The 24,551-nt window shown below is 44.5% G+C and overlaps 1 protein-coding gene across 2 annotated transcripts in view; it reads right to left on the bottom strand.

Annotated features, from left to right (window-relative positions):
* The window catches only part of WDR3 (WD repeat domain 3), a 36,341-nt gene extending 11,824 nt beyond the window's left edge, over window positions 1-24,517 (bottom strand). The window contains exons 1-16 of one of the 2 annotated variants that reach the window (XM_063128921.1): window positions 24,424-24,517; window positions 22,938-23,139; window positions 20,482-20,691; window positions 18,869-18,987; window positions 17,196-17,274; window positions 14,865-14,960; window positions 14,062-14,175; window positions 12,287-12,388; window positions 12,006-12,103; window positions 10,499-10,603; window positions 9,916-10,146; window positions 8,608-8,701; window positions 5,381-5,482; window positions 4,347-4,432; window positions 2,479-2,614; window positions 272-328 (exon numbers count right to left, since the gene is read on the bottom strand). In XM_063128921.1, coding sequence (XP_062984991.1) covers window positions 272-328; window positions 2,479-2,614; window positions 4,347-4,432; window positions 5,381-5,482; window positions 8,608-8,701; window positions 9,916-10,146; window positions 10,499-10,603; window positions 12,006-12,103; window positions 12,287-12,388; window positions 14,062-14,175; window positions 14,865-14,960; window positions 17,196-17,274; window positions 18,869-18,987; window positions 20,482-20,691; window positions 22,938-23,108 — 1,800 coding nt within the window. In that variant the 5' untranslated portion in view covers window positions 23,109-23,139; window positions 24,424-24,517. The remainder of the gene's footprint in view (window positions 1-271; window positions 329-2,478; window positions 2,615-4,346; window positions 4,433-5,380; window positions 5,483-8,607; window positions 8,702-9,915; window positions 10,147-10,498; window positions 10,604-12,005; window positions 12,104-12,286; window positions 12,389-14,061; window positions 14,176-14,864; window positions 14,961-17,195; window positions 17,275-18,868; window positions 18,988-20,481; window positions 20,692-22,937; window positions 23,140-24,423) is intronic. The other variant, XM_063128922.1, reaches the window with a different exon arrangement.
* Window positions 24,518-24,551: the final 34 nt, after the last annotated feature.

The following is a 24,551-nucleotide window of genomic DNA, read 5'->3' as shown; positions in this document are numbered from 1 at the left end:
CAATATGGGCATTCACAGGCATCACTATCAGTAGGCAAACAAGCACAGTTCCCTCAGGCTCTGAGGAGCTCTATAGCCACTCCCTGTTTCTCTTTACCCCTCCCCCCCCAGCCACCTACGCCACAGTGAGCCTAGGTTGATGGGTGGCCAATGCAAAATACTTAACTAAAAGAAGAAGTTCTGTGCATTTGCCACAGAGCGGAGCAGAATTGCTATGCATCACCCCAACATCGAGCAATGGCAGAATCCCCAACACAGGGCACACACTTACATAGGAGATGTCCATACACAGCACTGGCAACTTGTGTCCGTAGAGAGAGAGGAAAAACTGGAAAGAAGACGACATTTATATCAGTTCCAGTTAAAAAACGTGCCAACAAGTGTGGATGTGCCTTGATCTTTCCAGCATTTTCCCACAATCAAAAGTTGATGCCTTTCCAAAATGTACCCTTCATTAACCAAGAATCTATTCAGCCAACAGGGACTGGCCTCATTTTAGGATTTAGCCATATTTATTAGAGAAAAGAGAAAGCTGTCTCATACCTAGTCAGACTATTTATCCATCAGGCCCAGTATGTGAACTGGCGGCACCTTTCCAGGGTGTTCGGCAGAAGATGCTGGAGCAGGACTGTGGGACCTTCTCCATGCCAAAAGCATGCTCTCTGCCACTGGGCTACACACCTCCCCCACCCCACCTCACTTTACTACTCGGAGGATGGCAACAAGGGAGAGGGCCTTCTCAGTGGTGGCCTCTGTGATGTTCTACTGCATGAGGCTGTGATGTTAAGTTTAATATAAAGGTTTATTAATTAATAAGAATGATTGAAAAGTTTAAAGAAGGTACTCACTGTGTATTTATAGCAGATTGGTAAGTATAAGGCTATGGAGAGGGAGGGAGTGCTGGATGGAAGGAAAGTACTAATTGGATTTTGGTGTGGAGCATCTGCTTTGGCTGTGAGAGAATGGGAGTTGGAGGACTGTGTGAGTATATATGCTTCTCATACAGAAGGTATGAGATTATATGATGATGAGATGAGAGTTATGAGATTGAGACACAAGAGATAGGAAGGGTCTGCGTGCTATGTTGTTTTGAGTGGGGAGTAACCAGGAGAACCTGAAGTTATATTGTGAAACGTATAAGAGGAAGAACTGACTGAAACCATTACTCATTGTGCTTTATAACCATTATGCTTGAGAACTGAAGAAACCGTTAAGCTTTTGTACCTGCACTAACTACTTGTTAATAAATTACATTTAATTACAACAAGTGTGGTCCTTGGAGTACCTGGGAAGGGTACAGGTCTATGGTGGCAGCAGAAGGGAGAATTTGGGGGTGAGGGTGCTGAGCTGTATAGCTGTGGGGCCTAAGAAGGGAACAGTGTGTCACAGGGATGGTTGCTGCATTCCAAACCGCTTGACACCTGCACCGGGTCCTTTAGTTCAGGAAAAGAATAAAGGAGCGGTATAATGTGGGGGTCGTCACAGCCCCCCCCCCCCGCCCCATTATGGAATGATCACCTGGACGAGGCTCGCCTGGCGCCAACATTGCTCTCTTTTTGGCACCAGGTCAAGACTTTTCTCTTCTCCCAAGCAGTTAACAACATGTGCTGAGTGAGTTTGTTTTTAACTGACCCCAGAATAGTTGTTTTAAAAGCATATTGGTGTTTTTATGCTTTTGATGGTTTTAAATTTTGTATATTTGTTTTTAATGTTCACTGTTTTTAACTTTTGTAAACCGCCCAGAGAGCTTCAGCTATGGGGCGGTATATAAATGGAATAAAATAAATAATAAATAAATAAACACAGGCTCATACAGAGGCTCCCTTTTAAGCTCTGCAAGCAGTTATGCAGAACAATACCGAAAAGTGATACACTTGCCAAGATCTCTTGATGGGAACTGCTACAATGAGATATTGGCAGCACTTACCAAAAAGCAAATCCATACATGTGTGTCCATCACCTAATCAAATGGCGGCTTGTGTGCGTGAAATTGCTGTCACACCATCCCCGGCTATACGCACACTTTTCAACAGAGGCGTTTCACACATTTAGCAAAGGATCACCAAGTCACGAGTCACCCAGTAATGAAATAGGTCTATTGAGAAGCATGTATAAATCAGGCCTGAACAACAAATATTGAGGTGGTAAGGACTGACAATCAAAAGTATGGCTATTTTAATATTAGGGTTACCACGTTCTTGGAATTTAGGCAGTTTTCCCACTTTAGATTTTTGCTCTCCCCCAAAAAAGACCCTCCCCCTTCTTTTCAGTATCAAGTCTTACCAAAAAGTAATCTGTGTGTTCACAATTAATCTATGCGCTGATTGTGCTGCCCTCTCACAGAATTCACGTTATCGATCTTCCACCCACATTCCAACTTGCATCCATATAACTTACAACTTTATGACTAAACTGAATACCTTTAACAAGCATTCTACTGAATTTGGTACCTAAGCCACCTAAGGTGGTGTTTACTACCTTGAGGGTATCAGTGTAGAATATTTTTACAGTGCAGTCCAGTAAGGCAACAGCCAGAAGCTTTTGGTTGGGGCTGTACCGGACACAGAGGACATCTTCATCCAGCTGCAAGACACGGGTTTGCTTCATAGAGAGCCTAGCATGGAATAAAGCATAGAACTATTATTATTGCACAGCAAATTCAGACAGCTTTGTGAGATATCCACTGCTCATTCATAGGCAAGGAGTTCCCAAAAGGGGGTGTTTAGGGTCCATTCAGAGGTTCTCCCCACCCCCCAAGTCTCCCTATTTGTGCCTAAGGAGAAGGAGCCCAGTATGAACTTTAGCAGTGAACCTGACCCACAAAGCCTTCAGGTTCTTGAACTTCAGTCAAGAAGTTCACTACTTGCTGTCACTACTCCATCCTAGTTGGGAGGATGCTGTCACTACTCCATCCTAGTTGGGAGGATCTTCAGCCAGGCTTGTGGTGCTACAAGCTGGCAGAATTCCTCCCTCAATCGGCCCACATTCTTCCCAGCTACCCATGAGGTTCCATATACCTCACTAGGTGCTGTTCACTGTGATTCAGGAAAATCTTGTTCTGGGCTACAAAGCATAGTCCAACATTCTCTCAGACTCAAAAGAGAAGACTGGCAATTCCAGATTAAGATTCAACAGATTGATATACAGTAGGGCATACATGCAATTAAATCAAATCATGCATCTGCTTACATATAGATTTTTTAGTGAACCTACCCATCCCAGAGTGCAGGACACGGAATAACGGGCTCAAGTTAAAGGAAGCCCGATTCCAGCTGGACATCAGAAAAAACTTCCTGACTGTTAGAGCGGTACGACAATGGAGCCAGTTACCTAGGGAGGTGGTGGGCTCTCCCACCCTAGAGGCCTTCAAGAGGCAGCTGGACAACCATCTGTCAGGGATGCTTTAGGATGGATTCCTGCATTGATCAGGGGGTTGGACTCGATGGCTTTGTAGGTCCTTTCCAACTCTGCTATTCTATGATTCTATGAGTGAAAAGGAACTACAGGGAACAGTCACAGCTCAGTGGCAGAGATGACACTCGGCACGCAGAAGGTCCCAGGTTCAAGCGCAGCATCTCTAGTTCAGAGGATCTGGGTCTCAGGGCTGGGAAAGACCCCCACCCATGTTTTTAGAGAGCAGCTGCCAATCAGAACAGACAATACTAAGCTAGATGGACCAATAGTCTAATTCAGTATAAAGCAGCTTCAAATGGAACATATTCCTAAATTGGGAATGTTACAAGTGATTATCAGAAGCAACAAACTCTCTAGATCAAGCATAGGAGAAAATTAGCTCCTAGAACGCAACAGCAAGCAGACGAACATGCTTACATCCAATTTATTCATATTAACAAGGCTATTAGTTAATAGAAATTTAAAAAATCTAAAATCCAACTTAAAAAAAAATCAGAATTAAAACACCTTTTTTAATTTAGTGCAAGAAGTAAAAATAAAGAGATAGGAAGAGGGGAGAAGTGCATTTCCCCAAAATAGAAAAAAAAAATAGGATGAAGAGGTACACAATAAATACAACATGTATTTATGTGAGACAGAAATTAAGATGCCCAAGAAACATTTCTCAAAACAGAAGTCTCAAAAAAATAATACTACAATTTTCATTTTAAATTTTTTTAAGAGGGGGAAAGCACTAGAGAGCATTGTTGCCGCCAGCTCCATGATGAAGCCTCACCCACCCACCAGACTCTCCATCACAACAAAAGCCGGTCTCGTGGGGCCCCCGCCTGTTATGTCGTGTTTTCTGGGGAGCCTTGCCTTCCAAGCCCCCGCAAGCAGCGAGAACAAAACATAGAGCCCAAATAGGCCTTCCTTTCAGAAAACATCCTCACCTCTTTTGGATGCTCTTCTCATCCTTCACAAGCTGAAATTCCCAGAACTTGACACATTTGTCTGCACCTCCGGTTACAAACCCACGCTGAAGGAGAACAATATTTCAATTAGAACTAACCATAGTCACTTTCTCTGCAAGGAAAAGACTTCCATCTTACAAAGAAACATGAACATGTAAAATCTTCTGTCAGGGACCAAGATCAATGGGTTTAGGCTTTTGGGGAAAAGGCTTCCCTATCTCAAAGGCTTATATCCAGAAATACTAGTGTGCGAACTGAAGACACTTCCTCTCATGGGGGTGGGAAGGTCACTTTTTCTCAGGTTTTCAGGTGTGCAGGCCTTCTGAAAACTGACTCCAGTGAGAATGCACTTTGGGATATTTGCATCAAAGCCACAGTTCTACGTACGTTGGGGGTGGGGGTCTTGCTAGATTAGTTCCACAATACTGGAATGAAAGCTAAAAAAAACCCCACATTCTATGTTCTGTATGGCACTGTAAATCTAGCATGAGTGCCGTCCCCCATGTCCATTTATTATGAAAGTCAGATTTTATTACTACCACCTCACATGGATAATTCACATTAATATGCAAACCCATTCTACTTTTGACGTTACACCTGGAAATTCAATTGAAATTTTCAATAAGTATTACCCTCCTTATCAAACACAACGTCTGCAAAGCATCATAGGAAAAAGACAGAATAATTTTATCAAGGCTGTTTTATAAATTGGCATAATGTACCAATAGCCCAAATATACCAGGAGACAACGAGCAAAATGTATTTGCATGTCAGTACTCCGTGATAATAGTTATCCATAATATGGCCACGATCATGCGTAAATGGGGGCGTCCATATTGCTGACTCCTGCCCATTCACTGGCCGGGGTGGTGGTGCAATGAGCATTAGGCTGTGCGCTTGTCTACATAGATGCACTGTAAGCCGCCCTGAGGATCAGTCCAAAGGCAGGGTATACATTTTCTAACTCATTACTCAAAATCAAATCAAATGGATAGAAAGTGGGCTTGAACTACCTGATCTGACGAAAGACACATGGACCAGAGGGCCCCATCGTGAGCATCAAGGGTCTCCAATAAACTTCCAGAAGCCAGATCAAATAGCTGCAGCTTCCCTGACTAAAGCAAATGAAAAAAATAAGGTCATTAGGTACAAAGATCATTAAAAATTCTACAGAAAGGTAACCCAAAGTGGGAGAAAAAGGAAAATGGGATAGTTATGCCAGATTCAGCTATATTATTATTTATTGCATTTTTATACCACCCAACAGCCGAAGCTCCCTGGGCGGTTCACAAAAACTAAAACCATTCAAAGTATAGAACAAACAGTATAAAAACATGATATAAAACACACATTAAAAACTGATTAAAACATCTGTAAAACATCAAAACATGTTGAGTGCCGTCTCCTCAACATGGCTAGTGAACCACACAGAAGCCACCCGGAGAACCCAAGATTTGTGGTTGGGTTGTTCAGGGTGGCTTGCTTCCAGCGTAGCTTGCATTATGTGTGAATCAAGCACAATGCTTGTTGGAAAGGGCTACAGGCCCACCTGGAAAGAAAGGCAAAAGATCTGGTCACCCCTCATGAACCGGCTAACGAGATCCCCTCTATTACATCTTGAAATGACAGCAATCAATTTATTCCTCCACTTCGTCACTTTGCTAGACAGCAAACAGTTCCCCCCACTTTGGGAAGATAAATATATTTCTGCAAATCTCACTGGAAGTTTAAATAAATAAATAACTTTAAATATGCACAAATCTACCCAAAGGTGAAAAAAGTTACAAAATGAGCTCTACACCACCAATGAGCACATTTGTGCTTGTTAGTGGAGTAAGCTGCTGAGGTTACGCCGCAAAGGCCCATGGGATACATGCCAAGAGCAGACAGAAAGACTCAGAGGAGAAACAAGCTACAGCAAGCGGCAGAGCACTGAATCATCTGCCGAGGGCAACATGGGTTAGCAAGCGGACAACCAACCCACTGTAGCTTATTTTCAGGGTGGTTTATCATGACGTGAGCCTCATGTGGCGCAGAGCAGTAAAGCAGCAGTTTCTGAAGCTGAAACTCTCCCCACGGCCTGAGTTCGATCCCAGTGGAAGCTGGTTTCAGGCAGCCAGCGCGGGTCGACTCAGCCTTCCATCCTCCCGAGGTCGGTAAAATGAGTACCCAGCTAGCTGGGGGAAAGGTAATCACGGCCGGGGAAGGCAACGGCAAACCACCCCGCTATAAGGCCTGCCAAGAAAACGTCAGCGAAAGCTGGCGTCCCTCGAAGAGTCAGTAATGACTCAGTGCTTGCACGAGAGGTTCCTTTCCTTTCCTCTTATCATGACGTACAATTGAGTTTACAGCTGAGGCAAAATTCTAACCTGAGACTTACTGACAGCCACGGCGCTGCACCAGCTCTTAGTACTTGCAATTTTTCAATGACCGAACAAAAGGGAGATAATACAGAAAACAGTGAAATGACAACCGGGCCAAAACAAAGGCTGCTCATATTAAATCCCAGATGCTGGGTAGAGGCAGCAATACTAAGGCAGTTGATTGTATTTTTCATTCACAGCAATGCTCCCACCAGACTCATGAGGGTAAAAGAAGAGTTTAAAGATTCAGAACACATTTCATTCCAAAGATAAGGAACACTGGGAGCCTAGGAGCCGCTCAGCATGTCTACTGTCTAACTCCTGAGTAGGCACAGACATACACGTCTTTCCTTAAAACTTGCAATGTGATACATGTGAGTCACCTGCAGCGTAACTCTCCTGGTTTGAAACAAATGATGCCATGGCAGCAAGGTTGAAGGAAGCAGAAAACTTTCTGGACTCCAAACAAGTTCACAAATGTATTTGTATTTAAACAGATGAGCTTCCTTTCTTCCTTGCCCTCAAGGCGATTTGCAACATACATAAAAATGTACTGTAATGTCCCCAAGGCTTGCTTCAGCCAAAGCAACGTATCCAAACATGTGCACTGCATGTGTAACGAGGACTTTGCTCTCTAACCATGTATCTTCTGTAACCTGGTGCCCTTCAGACATTTTAGACTACAAATCCAAGTATTCCTGACCACTGGCCATTCTGGCAGGGGGTGGTGGGAATTGTAGTCCAGAACGTCCAGACAGCACCAGGTCGGGGATGGCTGATAAACCACCATTGCCTGTTTAACTCAATGGAGGTTCACTGTGAATAACAAAGAATGCTAAAATGTAGTGAAACCACACTCAAAACTTCATGAAATCTCAAAGAGAACCAATCACACTGCGTCAAGGGACTTTCCAAACAAGGGAGAGAGAGCACCACACAAAATGCAGTAGTTCAAGCCATGTAGGTCCAAGGGCATGATTTGGAAGTATAGGATGTAGCAGCCATGCTGAAGCTAAGCTGGTCTGGGTCTCATAAGTCCCTTGGGAATCCTACATACGAGTTCCACCATAAAAGAAAGGTAAGGGAGAGATAGAATGGACACTAGGTTGCATCTCCTTCTAGCAGTCCATTTGGAAAATTCATTAAACCAAGCAGATGCAGTGGTTCTATGTAGGACCTATGTTCTACAGTGGTGGCCAAAATTGTGGACACTTTTTGAAATTTTCATGTCTTGCAACTTTGCATGCTTATAGAAAATGTTCTGTTTCATGAAATTCAAATGTTTATATATCAATTGAAAGAGAATTTAATGCTGACTTCAATACAAAAAACAGAATGCAAATATCTGCAGTACAAAAAAAGGTATGCTTACTTTAGTCTAAAAACAAACACAGGTGTGATTGAGTGAAGAAGCGAATTGGAATTGCAAATCCTACTGGCCAATCACAGTCCATGTTCTGGGGACCAATCACATGGCAGTAGCTGCAATACATCATGTTTCAAGTTGGGGAAAGTCAGTTTTGCTGTTTGTTCTGTAACTGCACCACAATTGGAGATTGTGTGAATATGTGAAGTATTTCTCAAATCAGAAGTGTACGTACGAGCAATGGCGCCAAAGAAAAGAGTTGATTGGACACCCAGGAAAAGAAGCAGGATTGTTGTATTACGTGAATCAGGTCTTTCAATTGGTATATAAACATTTGAGTTTTGTGAAACAGAACATTTTCTATAAGCATGCAAAGTTGCAAAACATGAAAATTTCAAAAAGTGTCCACAATTTTGGCCACCGCTGTATGTTTCCCCTAAAGGTAACAGCTAAAACATTTGGGGATTGTTCAGCAGTGCCCCTTAGGGCTTTAGAAGGGATGGGAACTTACCTTGGTGCCTATGATGACTTGTCGATCTCCTGGGACAAAGACTGAGCAAAGTGCATACTCACACACCATGGTGCGGATACACTGCAACGTAGACCTGGAAGTAAAAACAACATACAAAGGTAGCCAACTTGCACACAGGGAGAGAGCCTCATGAAGGTACCTTTTGGAACAAGGTAACTTCTCTTACAATATCACATAAATCAGTGATGCCCAGTCCGGCCTGTGCAAGGTTGGGCACCCTCCATAGGCCCTGCCCCTACCTCCCCAAGCCCTTCCCCCTGATCCGGAGAGAGGAATCCCCTTGTTATCTCCCATCTCTGATCGAAGATAACAAGGGAATGCCCCCACACTTGGCCAGGGCTTACAGGGTCTGATCCTGCAACCCCAGCCAAGTCCCTTCCTGCCTCACTCACACGAAAGTTGGGACGCAAGTGAGGCAGGAAGGAGGTGTTTGACTCAGTCCTGCAAGCACTTCCTTCAAGTCCTGCAAGTCCATTCCTGCTCTTCTTGCAGCCCAATCGGGACACTGAGTGCATGGAACGGAGGTGCCCAACTTAGCTGGCACTTGCAGGAGCTGGCTTGTGCAACCCTTGGTTGAGTCGCTTTCCCTAAAGCGTGAAGAAAAAAAGTGGGTGGGCTGATGCCAAGGACATTACGCAAGGGTGAGGGGCTTCAGAGCAGGGCTGCGCCCCCTTGACATCATCTGACCACCATGCTTGGTACAGTGAGCAATCCAGTCCACTGACCAAAAGAGGTTTCCCACCCTGAATATAAATAATACAAATGCCAGGAAAGATATAACAATGAAGAGTCCATGATGAGAGCCATCCCCACTTCTAACTAAGTCAAAGAGTAAAAGCAGTTCACAGAGATTTCAAGGAAATGTCAACACTACAGCAAGAACAACTTCTGAAAACAAACAGGAACTCGCCCGAACGTGGCTTATCATATTGTCTGAACCCAGCCGTGACAACAAACCATCCTTTGTTAACCATGAACAACCTGCAGTTCACAACCCAACAGCAAATCATGGTTTATCTTCATGGGTTGTTCGTGTATAACAAGCTATGGTTTGTTAGCGCAGCTGGGTTCAGCCAACATAACCCAGGTTTCAACAACAACCTACATTTCAAACGTTATTGTGTTGTGTGAACTTAAGTCATCGAGGAATCAAAGGCAGAAAAAGAAAGGTTTCTTCCCAGGCTCAATAGTAAGCATCTGAATTTACACCAAAACGTTTTCAAGGAATGTGAAATGCTTTACATCTACTGCAATTTTAATTTTCCTCCAGTTTCAGAGATTTCATACCTGTTCCAAATCTTAACTGATTCAGCAGCAGCCGAGAGAATAGCAATGTTGTCAGAGCTAAACGATACTGTTCTGACATCACTGCGGTGGCCCCCAATAGTTATCTTAGACATCTGCACAGCTTGGGATGACTGTGCGGATGGGTTCAAGGTGTAAGATTCGATTATGTTGTTCTGCAGCATTACAGTAGCTTTCAGCTCCCCTCTTGGACTGAGTATCATGTCAAAAGACCTGTTTCAAAAAATAATTATCACTATTAGAAAAAAAAACATTAATTAGCATAAGAAAGAGGTAAGTGGGTAAAGAACAAAGCCCCCAAGACAAAGATAACCTATATCTGAAGGGGTGGGTGGGGAATAAATGCAAGCAGCTTTTACATTAATCATTTACAACAGATTGTCTGCGCTTAAAAGAACTGAAATATTACCCCATTTTGCTTGAAACACTGAGATGATGTGGCATTTAGATTGTAAAGTCCTAGGGTACTAGTTGTTTTGCTTACATAACTCTGCAAAGCACCATGTACATTGATGGCACAATATTAACAGCAGTAGTGTCTAAATTGTGGCTCCTCTGAACTCACTTGATTTTAGCAGAAGCTTTGATGCTAATGAGACGTTGAATCTTTTCCTGCAGGCTGCACTCCACATTGTGATCAAGCTCTTCCTCCTCTGCATTTGACTTTTGCCTAGGACAGACAGGAAAATAATTAAACATTTAAATCCAGCCTCAGTTGGGAGTCCAAAAGAAGAACATAAATATACATCTACAAGATAACATCATACAAGAAGACAAGTGGCAGCCCTTGGGCCAAATTCAGCCCCCTGCAGGGTGCTACCTACTCCAAGCTGCCTTTCCACCTAGAGAGGGGAATGAACAAGAGAGAGAGAGAGAGAGAGAGAGAGAGAGAGAGAGAGAGACCCCTTTCTCGCTTGCTCCTCTCTGTCTCTCCTATCTTCTAACAACCAATTTGTTTCAGCAGATATGGAAGCTTCTCTGCCATGGCCCCCTTCTACTCCTAGACAATTCACTGCTTGGTCTTGAATGTACCCTATCTCTTCGATTCTAAGATGCACTTTTCCCCCCATATAAACATCTCTAAAAATGGGGTGCGTCTTAGAATCACGGGTGTATCTTAGGGGTTTTTTTTTCTGTTGGTGGTACTGAAATTAGTGTGCGTCTTACAATCGAAGAAATACGGTATGTTGCTTTAAGAGGCCAGGAGACTAAACAGATTTTAAACAGATACTGTCTGGTTTAGTTTGTATTCTACGCTTTTAAATTTTGTAAATTTGTTTTTAAGGTTCACTGTTTTTAACTTTTGTAAACCGCCCTGAGAGCTTTGGCTATGGGGCAGTATGAATAATAATAATAATAATAATAATAATAATAATAATAATAATAATAATAATAATAATGTGCTGAGAGTTTACACATCAAGGCAGCTAGGCAAGATGCTGGAATATGTTCTGATCCAACCTTCCCTAACCTGATGCTGTCCAGAAGTTTTGCACCACAACTCACAGCATTTATTTATTTATTTATTTATTACATTTCTATACCGCCCAATAGCCGGAGCTCTCTGGGCGGTTCACAAAAATTAAAACCGTTCAAAGTATAAAACAACAGTATAAAACCATAGTATAAAATACAATCTAAAAGCTCAACCAGATACATAAAAGCTCAACCACTACTGACCACTGGCTATGCCAGGTGGGACTGCTAGGAATTGGTCTAAAACATCTGGAGGACACCAAGCTGGGCAGGGCTAAGGTTAATCAGTTATGTAACGCATTAATATACGAGGCCTCTCATATAGAAGTTTCTACTGAAAGGATTAGAGAGAACATTTTAGGGGCAATAACTTGGAACTTTCTTATTGTCATCCTATAAAATGAACACACAGTAAATTTGACTGTTATATGTACATAATTGATTCCAGTTGCAAAAGCTGTGGATTTAAAAGTCAGAGATTGTGAGCCTGAATTCAAAGCCTTCTGCTCGTGGTGGTTTGCCTGCACGCGACATGGGTTAAGTCTTTACCAATTGTCAGTATATAAAAATGGAATGCATCGCAAGTAAGCACTCACTTGGCCTTTTTCCTGGCTTTCTTCCTTTTCTTCTCTATTTTTTTGCGAACCTCTTCCTTGCTAAGAACATAGAACATTTCCAGGACAGAATCTGTTCCCTTGGAAAGGGATAGAGAAGAGTTAAATTGCACAGTTTACAGCACCATGTACATTGATAGTGCTATATAAATAAATAATAATAATAATAATAATAACAGTTCTCTGAACCAGGAATATTTATGCACAAAATGCTCAAAGGAAAGCAATGGTTCCCCCATGAGATCCAAAAGCGAGTCACTTACATGGCAAGCGAGAACTCTCCCCGTCCGGTCAGTGGCAAGACTAACAACTCGGTCCCTTCCTTCCCGCATGACAGAACCAGCTTTCTGGCACCTCAGAATGTGCTAGAGAACAGCAAAGGGAAGGGTAAACAATGGTGGTCTTAACATTTCAACAAACCCACCAAGACCATAGCAATTCTAAGCTCTATCCCAGGGGTAACTGTGGCTTGGGAGCCCTTTGTGGCTCTGACAGTTCAACTCTGGCTCGAGCCAATGAAGGTGCCCACACACTTTGCAGCTCACGGCATTCTCCCAAAGAGGGGGCGGGGGCAGCACCATTTGGGAAAAAGTGGAAGCATCTGGCACAAAGGAGAGAGAGAGAGAGAGAGAAGAGGGGGGAAGCTACAGAAGTAGTACGGAGGGGAAAGAGACAGAAGCAGCTGCCAACGAGGCAAGGAGGGCCCGGTAGACAGAAGAGACACGGCTGGCTGTTGAAGATGACTGAAGCAGTGTGAACAGCATGGGGAGGAGAGAGAGGAGACTCAGCCGAAAAGACACAAACACAAGTGCAGGACAGAGAGAAAAGAGAGGAAACATTTATTTATTTATTTATTACATTTCTATACCCCAATAGCCGGAGCTCTCTGGGCGGTTCACAAACATGAGAAGGGCCAGGCCGTACGGGGATCCCCTCGCATTTACACATGTCACAAAGCAGGCTCCTCCAAACTGTGTGTGCAGGAGCAGTCAAGGTGGTTTGGAGCAAGCAAGGCACAGAAGCACACACAGAATTATACAGCAACATATGGCTCGGGTTCAAGTTATTTGAAAGATCGTATTCTCCCTTATGAGCCTGCCCGTGCTTTGAGATCTTCTGGAGAAGCCCTTCTTTCAGTCCCACCATCTTCACAGACGCACTTGGTGGGAACATGGGAGAGGGCCTTCTCGGTGGCTGCTCCAGTGCTCTGGAACTCTCTTCCTAGGGAAGCTAGGCTGGCTCCCTCCTTGACGGGCTTTCGGAAGCAGGCTAAAACTTTTTTGTTCCAGCAGGCCTTTGGAGAATAATCTGGGCCTCCATCTATGTTAATGTCTTATAATTTTGTTGTGTGTTTTAAACATTTATGGTTCCCCCCCACCCCCAATGTATGTTTTAAACTTTGTAAGGCCGCCTTGAGGCCCAGCATTGGGCAAAAGGCAGGATACAAACAACAACAACAATAATAATAATACCCTATTTCTTCGATTCTAAGACACACTTTTTTCCCCATATAAACATCTCTAAAAATGGGGTGCGTCTTAGAATCGCGGGTGTGTCTTAGGGTTTTTTTTTCTGTTGGTGGTACTGGAATTAGTGTGCATCTTACACTCGATGGTGTCTTACAATCGAAGAAATACGGTAATAACAACAACAACATACGGATAAAAATGGCATAAACTTGCCAATGCATTAAAGGTGGGACTTTTCTGGAACAGAGGCAAAGGGCAAACAAAAGAGCTGGCCAACTTGTTTGGGAACAAGACCAGAGGAGATTGTATTATGCCCACCCCCCCACCCCCACCAGAGACCCCCCACAGCATCAAATGAATGTGCTCTGTGAACTCAACCCAGCTGTACAAGACATCATGGATGAGTTCTTCCTTTGAAACTGTTCTCAATTGTTTTTCTATGGACCCAGGTGAGGTAGTAATATGGAAATGTACCTGAAGTTAACTTTGTTTTAGATGGGAATATTTTAATACATATGTTAAAGAACACTCATGAATGCTGTATTATGAAGATTGCACACAGGAAATACCTCATCCTGGGTCTCATCTTGATCTTTTGTCCCATCCTCTTCTGGAGACCCTTCCATGCTCTGCGCAGGTCTTCTGCTTCTCTTGTACTCCGGCTCACTCGGGTCTTGGTCCTGCTAACCATAGCAGAACTAGTAAATAAACCTAAAGTAAAGGTAGGAGCTGGCATCCTAACTTCCATCTTTCGCCATGCAAATCATTTCCTCATTCATTTAACATTTTAATTGTGTAGAATGGAACCATTCGTACAAGATAAGCTCACATTTAGAATAAAAGTTATGGGCGAGCATTTGGCAACTACATTAGTGGAAAAGCCAAAGCTGGTTAATGGGGCAACTGGGCACAAAGAGTGCTGAACAGATATTTTTTGCTCCCAAGCTGTACCAGGGAGTGATAAGGGAAAGAGAGACGGCTGCTCTATTGAACCCAAGCGATTCTATAGAGTGCGCAAACACATTCTAGGACTAGATCTCATTCCTGCAGTTATGAGTCTACAAGTGTGAACCTTACAGAGAGCCATTAATTCAGGGCAAGCAAATGGATGTTTCCCTCAGTAGGCTAGTGGTAGCCCTCCTTGGGCCAGGGTTCGTACACACACACACACACACACACACACACACACACACACTTCTGAACAAAGGGCCAGTGTAACAAGGCAAAGGAATATTTGCTATATCCTACCATTTTTCATCAGGTACTTAAGGTGGGTAGCAACAATATATGCTAAAATACCAACAAATAATCATAAACACAAAACAGTATATAAAAACAAGCAGAGAAAACAACATCAGTGCTCAGCTCTCACTTCATGGATATAGTTGATGTTCCAGACCCTCAGTTCACTGTCAGCAGAACCAGTTATAAGAACTTTCTCTTCAGAAACCAAAGCTAATCCCCACACCTAAAGGAAAACATGTGAAAGGGCTTAATTAGCTTTATTTAATATCAGACTCCTCCATCAAGAGCAATACCTAATCAACTCAAAAGCAGCGTGCTTTTCTCATTTCTGTAGGATGCAGACATTTTACAGACAAAACACTAAGTTTAAGGATTCCCAAACTTCAAGATAAGGACATTTGTGGGTGACTCTTCCCATCTACTCCAATAGGCAGGGCCAATTCAAATTAACAGTCCACAGAAATCCTACCCACCCTGGGGTGAAGGAGTTCCTAATCAGTTTCAAGACCTTGAAACAGGGAGGACGTTCCGAACCAAACGCTAACTGTATAACCACTGAAAATGGGTGAGCTATCACCGTAGTAATCAGGAAAAAGTAGGACTATGACAAACATGCAGAGACAAAGGACAGAAAGGAGAAGAAAAACCCCTTGACTCAATAAGGAAAGGTAAGACAATCTTTCCTTTCCACAGGGGAATGCCAGGAGTAAGGCTTTCCAGGAGCGTGTCCTGGTAGACCACCCTATTTGAAAGCCATAGGTGGGCATATTGGCTCATTGCCAGAGGGGGGCGGGGGGGTCCCTCTCACTGCTAGTAAGTGTGACAGGGCAGATGCCCCTTAACCTTGCAACTGCACAGAGCAGCCTAATGAAAAGAAGCAGAAGATGAGGAACAGAACAACAGGAGTAGAGGTGGGGCCAGATCAGGTCCCTCACATTGGGGTAGGGGGGCTTTAACCCTTTGTACCCTGCTGCTGCAGTCCTGATCTGGATCAGGCCCCCTGTGACAGCCATTTAGATTGCCCCTCACCTGCCTTTTAGATTGCCAAAAAGTGACCTATTAAAACAAATGGGTCACTTTTTGGCAATCCAGGTAAGAACCTCAGCAAGGACAAAGGATTATAGCCCCTGAACCCAACTGCCCCCACATTAGGGTCCCAATCTGGATCAGTTCTCCTGAATTTAATTTAACGCGAGGCGGGAGGGGAGACACAATTAGCAGCTACGTCTTTAAAGCCATGTAGTCTCTGTGTTTCTTTTGGTTTGTATGCTGGAATCACCAAGGACCAAACGACCCCTCTGCCTGGCCTCCTGCTCTGTGCACTCTTCCTGACTGGCTTCAGCTGCTGGGTCTGGCAGGACCACGGCACTGCTAAAGGTCTCCTTGCTATTGCTGTACCCTCCATGCAAGCGTCCCCCTTTGAGGCTCTCTTCCTCCACCCCAGCCACGCATGCTGTTCTATCGTGTTTCCCCTCCCGTGCCTTTTCTCTAAGCTAAGCGTTCCTTGGCGCTGTAAACTTTCCTCTGACCCAGAGGGGATCTGGAAACAACCAGCCTGGGCTTCCAGATCACAGAAAAGGCCTCGCTCTGCAATACCCTATGCCTTGAAGAAGGCAGGACCGGACCTTAGCATGGCCTCCTTCCAATATGCACAGTGAAGTTGAATTGGCCTTGGGTAGAGGAGCAAGATGCTTTCCATTGCTGAAAGAGTACTGATTAATTTGTAGTGCCTTAGCTAACCGATACAATCTTAAAGCAAATTCCCTAAAACACACACACACACTTGCAGTCAGGAAGCAAGAGTAGTGTAAAAGACACACACTTGAATGTTCTGAAAATTGCCAGGACTAGACTAATGTACATATTCTAGGATGCAGACTGTTGCAACAACGTACTTCCATATACCTGAGAGAAGCCAAAATATTATTCCCAGTAAAATCTATGCACAGCAGAATTTGCAGAATAGATCACTTAAGTTGCATCTTGTCCAAGTGAGCTACAGACAAGTTACAAGAAGTAGGCAAAACTGTTTTAACTGAGATGTGCCACAACTCCCTTTCGGATCATATCACTCACACACACACACACGACACAAGCTCAAAATTCACCCTGTCTAAAAGGTGCAATATTTACTTAAAGGTAAATTAGCTTCAGAACCAAATTATGACCTGACACTAAGGGGAACAAGCTTATCAAACACACGCATCCACTTCAAGTTGGCATTCTTCTTACTGACTGTGTAGAAGTCTGACGCAACACACTTAGACAAATTCGGGTTGTGCCTACTTCTTAATGAAAATGCATAGAATTGGGCAGCTTGTTTTCTGAACCTGACAGTAAGCAAACACACAACTTCCCAGCCTGCCTTGCCTAGAAATCAAGCACAGAAAAGAGGAGCGTATAACTAGCATTATCTTCCTGTCTATTCTTATCACTTGCCTCTCTCAATTCTATTTACCTCAGTACGGTGCCCAACCAAAGTTTTGAAGCAGTGCTGAGTATCCAAGTCCCACCATTTCACAAGGGTGTCTTTTCCACTGCAAAAGGAAAGGAAGAAAGTTACCCAATGAATGGCAATAATTTCACCCTAGATAGCCAGGTTAATATTAGTCCCACCATTCTATGGTGGCTACAGTGTGTGTACAGTAACAGGCACACTATGTGAAATGAAACCTATAGGTTCTGAGTTCCGCAGGGCAGCGTATAGCCTCATCTGGCAGTGGTACAGCTAGAAAACAGGTCGTGCTTAGCTTAACTTCCATGAAGCAATTCATAGCTACCCCTTTATAGTCATATATGCGAGATCATAAGTGAACAACTGCAGCTGTATCTTCTTGGTGCTCTTGATGAGGGCACAGGTCAACAGATTAGGCTTGAACTCAAAAGAAGGCAAGAAAGAAAAGAGGAGCAGGTCAGCAAAGAACCGCTTAGCCCAGAAGTACAATAGATGCCATGTAAGCCTAAATTCAAACTGATTTATTCCCATCCCTCTGGGCAACTGAACAAGCATCACCGTCATGTCCCCCCCCCCCCCCGCCACACACCTTTCTGAAGAGAAAGAAACAGGCACCAACAACACACTCTTGTCATACCAAAGAATGTCAAATTTGCTAATAGACTCAATGTTACATTCCATGATGACAGTGACTCCAATATAAGGCTAAATGTGCGATTATCAATCATCCTGGTAAACTAAAATATTGACCAGCTACTTTCTGAATATGATATAACCCTTGTTCAAGTTCTAACTAATGCACATTGGGCATCTCTTGGCCCCACCAGCATTTGACTTTAGAAAGGGCTGCTTAATTGTATGAATAATTCAGTGTAATAAGCTACCATAGTGAGTCAGTGGACAAAAGGTGGGCAGGCAAGATGGACAACCACCTGTCAGGGATGCTTTAGGGTGGATTCCTGTATTGAGCAGGGGGTTGGACTTGATGGCCTTGTAGGCCCCTTCCAACTCTACTAGCTTGGTTTCAAGTTTTTAGAACATTCTTTATATTTCGTATAGAAAAATAAAGAAACCTTTTTGACATTTCATAGCACCAGAGATAGTTGCCTCTTTTTCCTATGACACCTGATGTGGCCTTTGATGAAAAGAGGATGCTGAAGCAGCCGGACAACCATCTGTCAGGGATGCTTTAGGGTGGATTCCTGCATTGAGCAGGGGGTTGGACTCGATGGCCTTGTAGGCCCCTTCCAACTCTGCTATTCTATGATTTCTGGGTATGATCCAACAGGGCTGCTCTAACGTTCTGTTAGAAAAGGTGACCCATTGAGTCTATTCCACCCGTGCAAATTCTTGTGAACCTCCCGAAGAACTTCGGCTATTGGGCAGTACAGAAATGTAATAAATAAAATAAAAACATCAGAAGGGCCACAAATTGCCCACCCCTTCTTTAAGGATTCAGTCAATCTGATTTTCATGCCTGCCTAGGAATTGAAAAAAACCCAAGGCTTGTTATGAACCTGGCAGACCAAAATATATAACTGGTGGGCTGTATTCAGCATTGTATAGGCCTACATTAACTCATTACAGTAAGATTAATGAGGTACTTAAAATCAACTCATGTGCTAGATCAGGACACTAGGTGGTTTGCCTGTAGTATCCTACTTGAACACCTTTACCTGGAAACCAGTATATTCTTCTCCTTCAAGAAGAGCACCTGCGTAACAGCATCCTTGTGGCCCTTCAGTCGGTACAAACCACTCTCATTGATCACATCCCAAATGATGACATCTGTATCCTAGAAGAAAAAGAACATTCTGAGGCTCAACACATACCATTTCCATAGTCGTGTACATTGTAAACTAATTTTAGCAGGGCACCCAATCAATTCCCTGTCTTTAAACCACCTCAGACAAACATGCAAATACCAACCTGCAATTTACCTCACTGTATAAAGTTAAACTTATCCTCATCTTTTAAACATAAACATATTAAAAGGCCAAGCGCTTAATATGTTTGTGACCTACTTCTTTCACTGCATTGATTTACATTTAAATGTATACCCAGAATTCCATAAAAAAAATGGCTCTCAAGGCTGTTTACAATAAAACAATAAAAATCATCAAACAAATGCTAAAAGTTGACAGCAAGAGATCTTCCATGTGAGTTCAGAAGAGGAGGCTTCCTACTACTTCCTCAAAAGCAGCCCCTCCCTTCAAGTTGTGGCCTACTTAGATTCTAAGCTCACAAAGTAAACACTTCAGCATTCAGTGCTAGGGATGCCCTTTTGAAGCAGTTTCCAACTTATTTGTTCATGTACTAGAAACTGAGTTATATATCCAGAAGAGATACAGGGAATTGTTTAGGGTTTTTAAAGAATGATTGTTGTTTTAAAACACTATTCATACTAGCTTAGCTAAGTTGTAAGCTGCTTTGTGGAGGACTTTTTTTTAGTATCCCATCTTTTCTCCTATACTGTGACTCAAGGTGGCTTTACAAAATTAAAAAATGTACCATTAAAACATAAACAGAAATATGCAAAAGTTAAAAATATACTTAAACCTGCTGCAATATTAAAACATTTAAAACACAAATAATTTTATGCTTTTCACGGTTTTAATTTTTGTGAACTGCCCAGAGAGCTTTGGCTTATTGGGCGGTATAAAAAATGAAATAAATAAATAAATTTAAAAATCCAACATATAAATAGAGGTCCAGACTATTCCCCAAAGGCCTGCCAGAACAAAAAACTTTTGCCTGCCTCCAGAAGCATAGCAAAGAGAGAGCCAGTCCAGCTTCCCTGGGAAGGGCGTTCCAGAGCCTTAGAGCAGCCACCAAGAAGGCCCCCTCCCACGTTCCTACCAGGCGTGCCTATGATGGTGGTGGGACTGAGAGAAATGCCTCCCCTGAAGATCTCAGAGGACAGGCAGGCTTGTAAGGGAGAATACAGTCTTTCAGATAACCTGGACCTGAGACGGATAGGGCTTGATAGGTCCAGCATTGGTCAAAAGGTGGGATACAAATAATAATAATAATAATAATAATAACAACAACAACAACAACAACCACCAGCACTTTGAATTGTGCCTGGAAACAGACCAGAAGCGAAAATAGGATGCTGGACTACTGATCTAATCCATGAGGGATATTCTGCTCAATGGATACACCAGATCTCATCTACAGCATGCTTCTTACTTTGCATTGAGCCCCATCATTGACATATGTCTGACACTCTTCAGTTACATCTGAAGAGTTCAAAGAACTCTTCACCAGTTCTCCAAAGATTTCTCACCTTTGATCCTGAAGCCAGCTTCCCGCCGAGATCATCATATTTTAAGGCAGTGACAGCAGCTTTATGACCATTGAAAGTGACATTTCCTTCACCACTTAGGAGACTGAATACACAAATTGATCCATCCTCGTATCCAACAGCCAAATACAGACCATCTGGGGATGGGCAGAGAGCAGTAGCTTCCTGTTTCTTCCCCTGGAGGATGAGAACCTGCAGCGCAAAATGCAGCCGAGAAGTTTTCGTAATGTGGTATGGCATGGAAAAGTTTGGAAGAAGAAAGCTTTTAATTAAACACACACTACATGCCTTAATACATTTGAACCATCCTTATAAAGTGTGGTAAGTCAAACAAAACAAAAGTTAGGGTTGTATAATGAGGAAAATGTGCAAGCATTTTTAAATACCTTTTATCATTTGATGTATCACAATCTAATATATTTAAAGTGTTTTTCTGATTATTCAGAGAGCTCTCTTTCAATCCCCAGTCACGAAGCACACAACCATTTAGAATACATTAGATATTTACATTCTGCAGAAAGAATCAGCTTTCAAGAACTTCATATAATCGTGTGTGTGTGTGTGTGTGTTGGAGGTGGAGACAGAATCCCAACCTAAACAGTCTAATAGGTTTAATATTCGCACCTTTACCTTTGCGCATATGGGGACTTTACAGCCACCATTAACGCAGTGGGGGCGGGGGAGTATGCAGTTTTGGTGAAGGGGCGGCTGCTGCTGAGCCCTTGCTGGGGGGGCAAGCCAAACCTCAGAAGAGGCTCGTGCAGCCCGGTGAGCAGGCCTGGACACAGTCCTGATTTGGATTGGAGGGCACGTGTCCAGTTTATACTACAAAATGATACATTTACTTTAAGGAAACACTATTTCAATAGAAATTGCAGGTGGGAGGGGAACAATCAGGATTGTAACAAGGTTGAAAGGTTAAAGTCCCCCAAACCCTTCACTATAGGGTTGAAATTTGCATCCAGCCTCCTGCACTTACTCTAGAGTGAAAATGGAGGAAAATAAGATCTTTATAAGACAACTTTAAATCATGTCTGCTTTGGCCCTAGTTGCTACCCTTGTTGGTGGAAATATTGGGGTAGCCCGGAGTAACGGAAAAAGGATTAAAGAATAACTTGGCAGTGGGGGAGGGGCAGAATCAAATATAACACTGAGGGGGAAATACAATAGAAAAGAAGAGGGTCCTGCCCAGGCATTCACAGGAAAATAAAAATGGTTGCTAAAAGCTGGGGCTTCCCTTTTCCATGCACCTGGACTAGCCAACAGGTTAAAAAAGAAAAGTGGCCCCTGTATTGGGGGGGGAGGGGGTGTTGGGTGGCCACAGGCTGATTGGAGCAACGCTGAAGGAGGGGGCTGGCTTGGCAGTGTGTGTGCGGTTTTGGTGGGTGGATCCTACTTGCAGTGTGTACAGGTATAGAGCGGGGGGGGGGGGGGCATGAGAGGGAATTCCTGCCTGTGTGCATGTGTGAGAAAGCGACAGTACAATCTTATACATGTCTTTTCAGAAGTATGTCCCACTCATTTCAATGAGGTTAACTCACAAGTAAATGGAATCAAGGTTGCAGCCTGAGTGTGAGAGTGCATGAATCAATTTTTTCCTAGTACCCCCCACCCCCCGCAATTTTATTTTCTAGACTGTTTTTTTCTGGCCAATAGAGATTGCTGCTGGAGCACCAAAATGTGGCTCCAAAAGAATGATTTTGTGTTGCTATGTGGTTTTCCTGCCTTTCTTGGCATCCATGATGTTAAAGTAACTTTCCTCAATTTCCCCTTGTTGGTGGGGCAGAAAAATATGGGTTCAAAGTATATAAAGGCAAGGAATAACCATCTGTACTAACAGGAAGGACCTGCAACAAGATGTTACAGCGTGGAGTGTTCCTGTTCAGGACTTCAACTATCCACCCCCTTTTTCAGGATTCTCCATTTTACTTTCCCCTTCCTCTCAGTCTTCCATCCCAACAGTCAGTACTCTGTGGGCACTGACTGTGCTTAGCTCTCCTAGGGGGAGCTTAAGATCCCCCTGAGCCTGCTAATACTTCTCTCTCATAGCTACATAAGGAGCCACATTTGGAGAATGAGATCACGGTTAGCATATAAATTAAAGGGCAGAGATTGATACAAAGAGGTACAGTCAAGACCACTCTATAAGATCATCAATAAAACTTCAACTCCAGAAGAGTGACTCAAATTTCCATGCAGCATGCATAAGCCTAGTTCTCTCCAGTACCAGGGGGAAAAGGTATATGCTAACAAGGCCCTCATATAGTCGTTCTCACCATAGCTCAATGTGATGACAGCAATGTTTTTTTAACAGTCCACCATCCCTGCAGCCACTTACAGCCACCAAACAAGGAAATGTCATCGTACACACGTGGAATAAAGCACATGGCATCTTGGACTGCTGTGTATTCCTCTTGAAGGCTAAAATAATTGCCTACCTTCTCTCCTTTCCGTGTGTCCCAGATGAAAACATGTTCACAGGCTGGCACGGCGACATAACGACCTTTTTCGCCCCGCAGAGTCACATAGACAATATTGCCTTTCTGGCTGGTGACCACTCCAAAGAGGGCAGTGCCCACGTAGCGCAGGTATTGCTTGGTGAGACCCATGGAAAGGCCTCCAGGTCCTTGCTAAATCCAGCTTAAACAAGGAGAGAGAATGTTATTTCTGAAGTACTATTAGAAACATAAAGGCAGTAGTTGCTGCCGTTCTACCTGAAAGAATCGGCACAAGAACTACGGCCTTCCGCTCTCTCGTGCTCACAATACACCTTCCATGGGGTCATTCTCCCAACATTGCTTTGAGGGCATTTCTGCCGCGTAACTACCCACACGTTTACTTCCATTAAAAGCCACAGGGAGGGACCGCCTTCCCTCTAGAATAACTTCACGCTGACAGGCAGAGTCTAGCCGTGAGTCGCACCATCTACACTAGTCCCACTACGACCCCAAGGACGGACAGATCACCCCCGGGGCCTCCGCACACCTGGGTTTGGATAGGTAGACGGGGGTGGGCGGGCGCTTGCTTTAAGCAAGGAGAACCACAGTGAGGAAACTCACTCTCATGGAAAGCCCCTTCCCTTGCCAACTAGGCAGCCGCAGACGTCAGAGGGGTGCAGGCTGCCCCTCTCCCTACTCCTGGGGTCGGAAGTTTTTGGGGGTGGGGGCTTGGATGCCTATGCACGGCCAGCCTTTTCCTGCAGCTGCAATCAGAGGCCCCGGAGAGGCGCGACTCATTTCTGCTGTCCACACGGTGAGTGGGTGCTGGTTGTTGCAAAACCCTCGGAGACGACACGGAGGAGATGGAAGAGGAGCAGGTCGGGGGACAGCCGAAGGCTCTGTGGGCCGGGAGGCGAGCGAGGAGGGCGCAGAGACAGGCAGCCCCCGTGTGCCGCCTTCCCCGTTGGGGGCTGCAGCTGCTGGAGACTGAGCGGGGGCTGCCAGGCAGACACACGCGCGCAGAGGCGCAGGAGCGGCTGCACGGTCGGTGGGGCAGGTGCAGCGTGCCCGGTGCAGCGTGCCCAGCCTTGCTGCTGTGCCCCAAAGGAGGCTTGGACGGGCGGCCCTTCCGGAGCTGGGGGGGGGCGGCCCTTGGGGAGGGGTGGAAGAAGTGGCGCCCACGGGCTGCCTCTCTGGATAAGGGGCAGGGCTGCGCCCCCAATAAGCTCTGGGGCACAGCGGAAATGACAGCCCGTCACACACACCATGGTGAGGCAGCTCCCCTCCTCGCCCAGAGCTCGCTTTGCCTAGGGCGCGGAAGAGTCCGGCACCGGCCCTGCCCGCGCCCGCCCCGATCTATGGAGGAGCTCTCAGGAGTCGCCCCTTCCCTTCCTCCCGGGCGCCACTGAAGAGCTGCTGGGTTAAGAGCGAGGCAGCTTCCCCCGGTCCCGTGATGGGGCGCCGGGCGGCCATCCGCTCCACCTACCGGCCCGCCGTCCTTCTGCCGCACGTGCTCGCCGCGAGGCGGAAGAAGAGCCGAGGGGAAAGAGAGAGACACGCACCCCCCTCCCACGCACGCGCGCAGGCGCCCTGGCTTCCCTGAGGCGAGGAACC

Source organism: Elgaria multicarinata, chromosome 6, assembly GCF_023053635.1.
Source record: "Elgaria multicarinata webbii isolate HBS135686 ecotype San Diego chromosome 6, rElgMul1.1.pri, whole genome shotgun sequence".
Classification (NCBI taxonomy): domain Eukaryota; kingdom Metazoa; phylum Chordata; class Lepidosauria; order Squamata; family Anguidae; genus Elgaria; species Elgaria multicarinata.
Note: the sequence above shows the minus strand (reverse complement) of the source record. Positions and strands in the feature narration are given on the sequence as shown.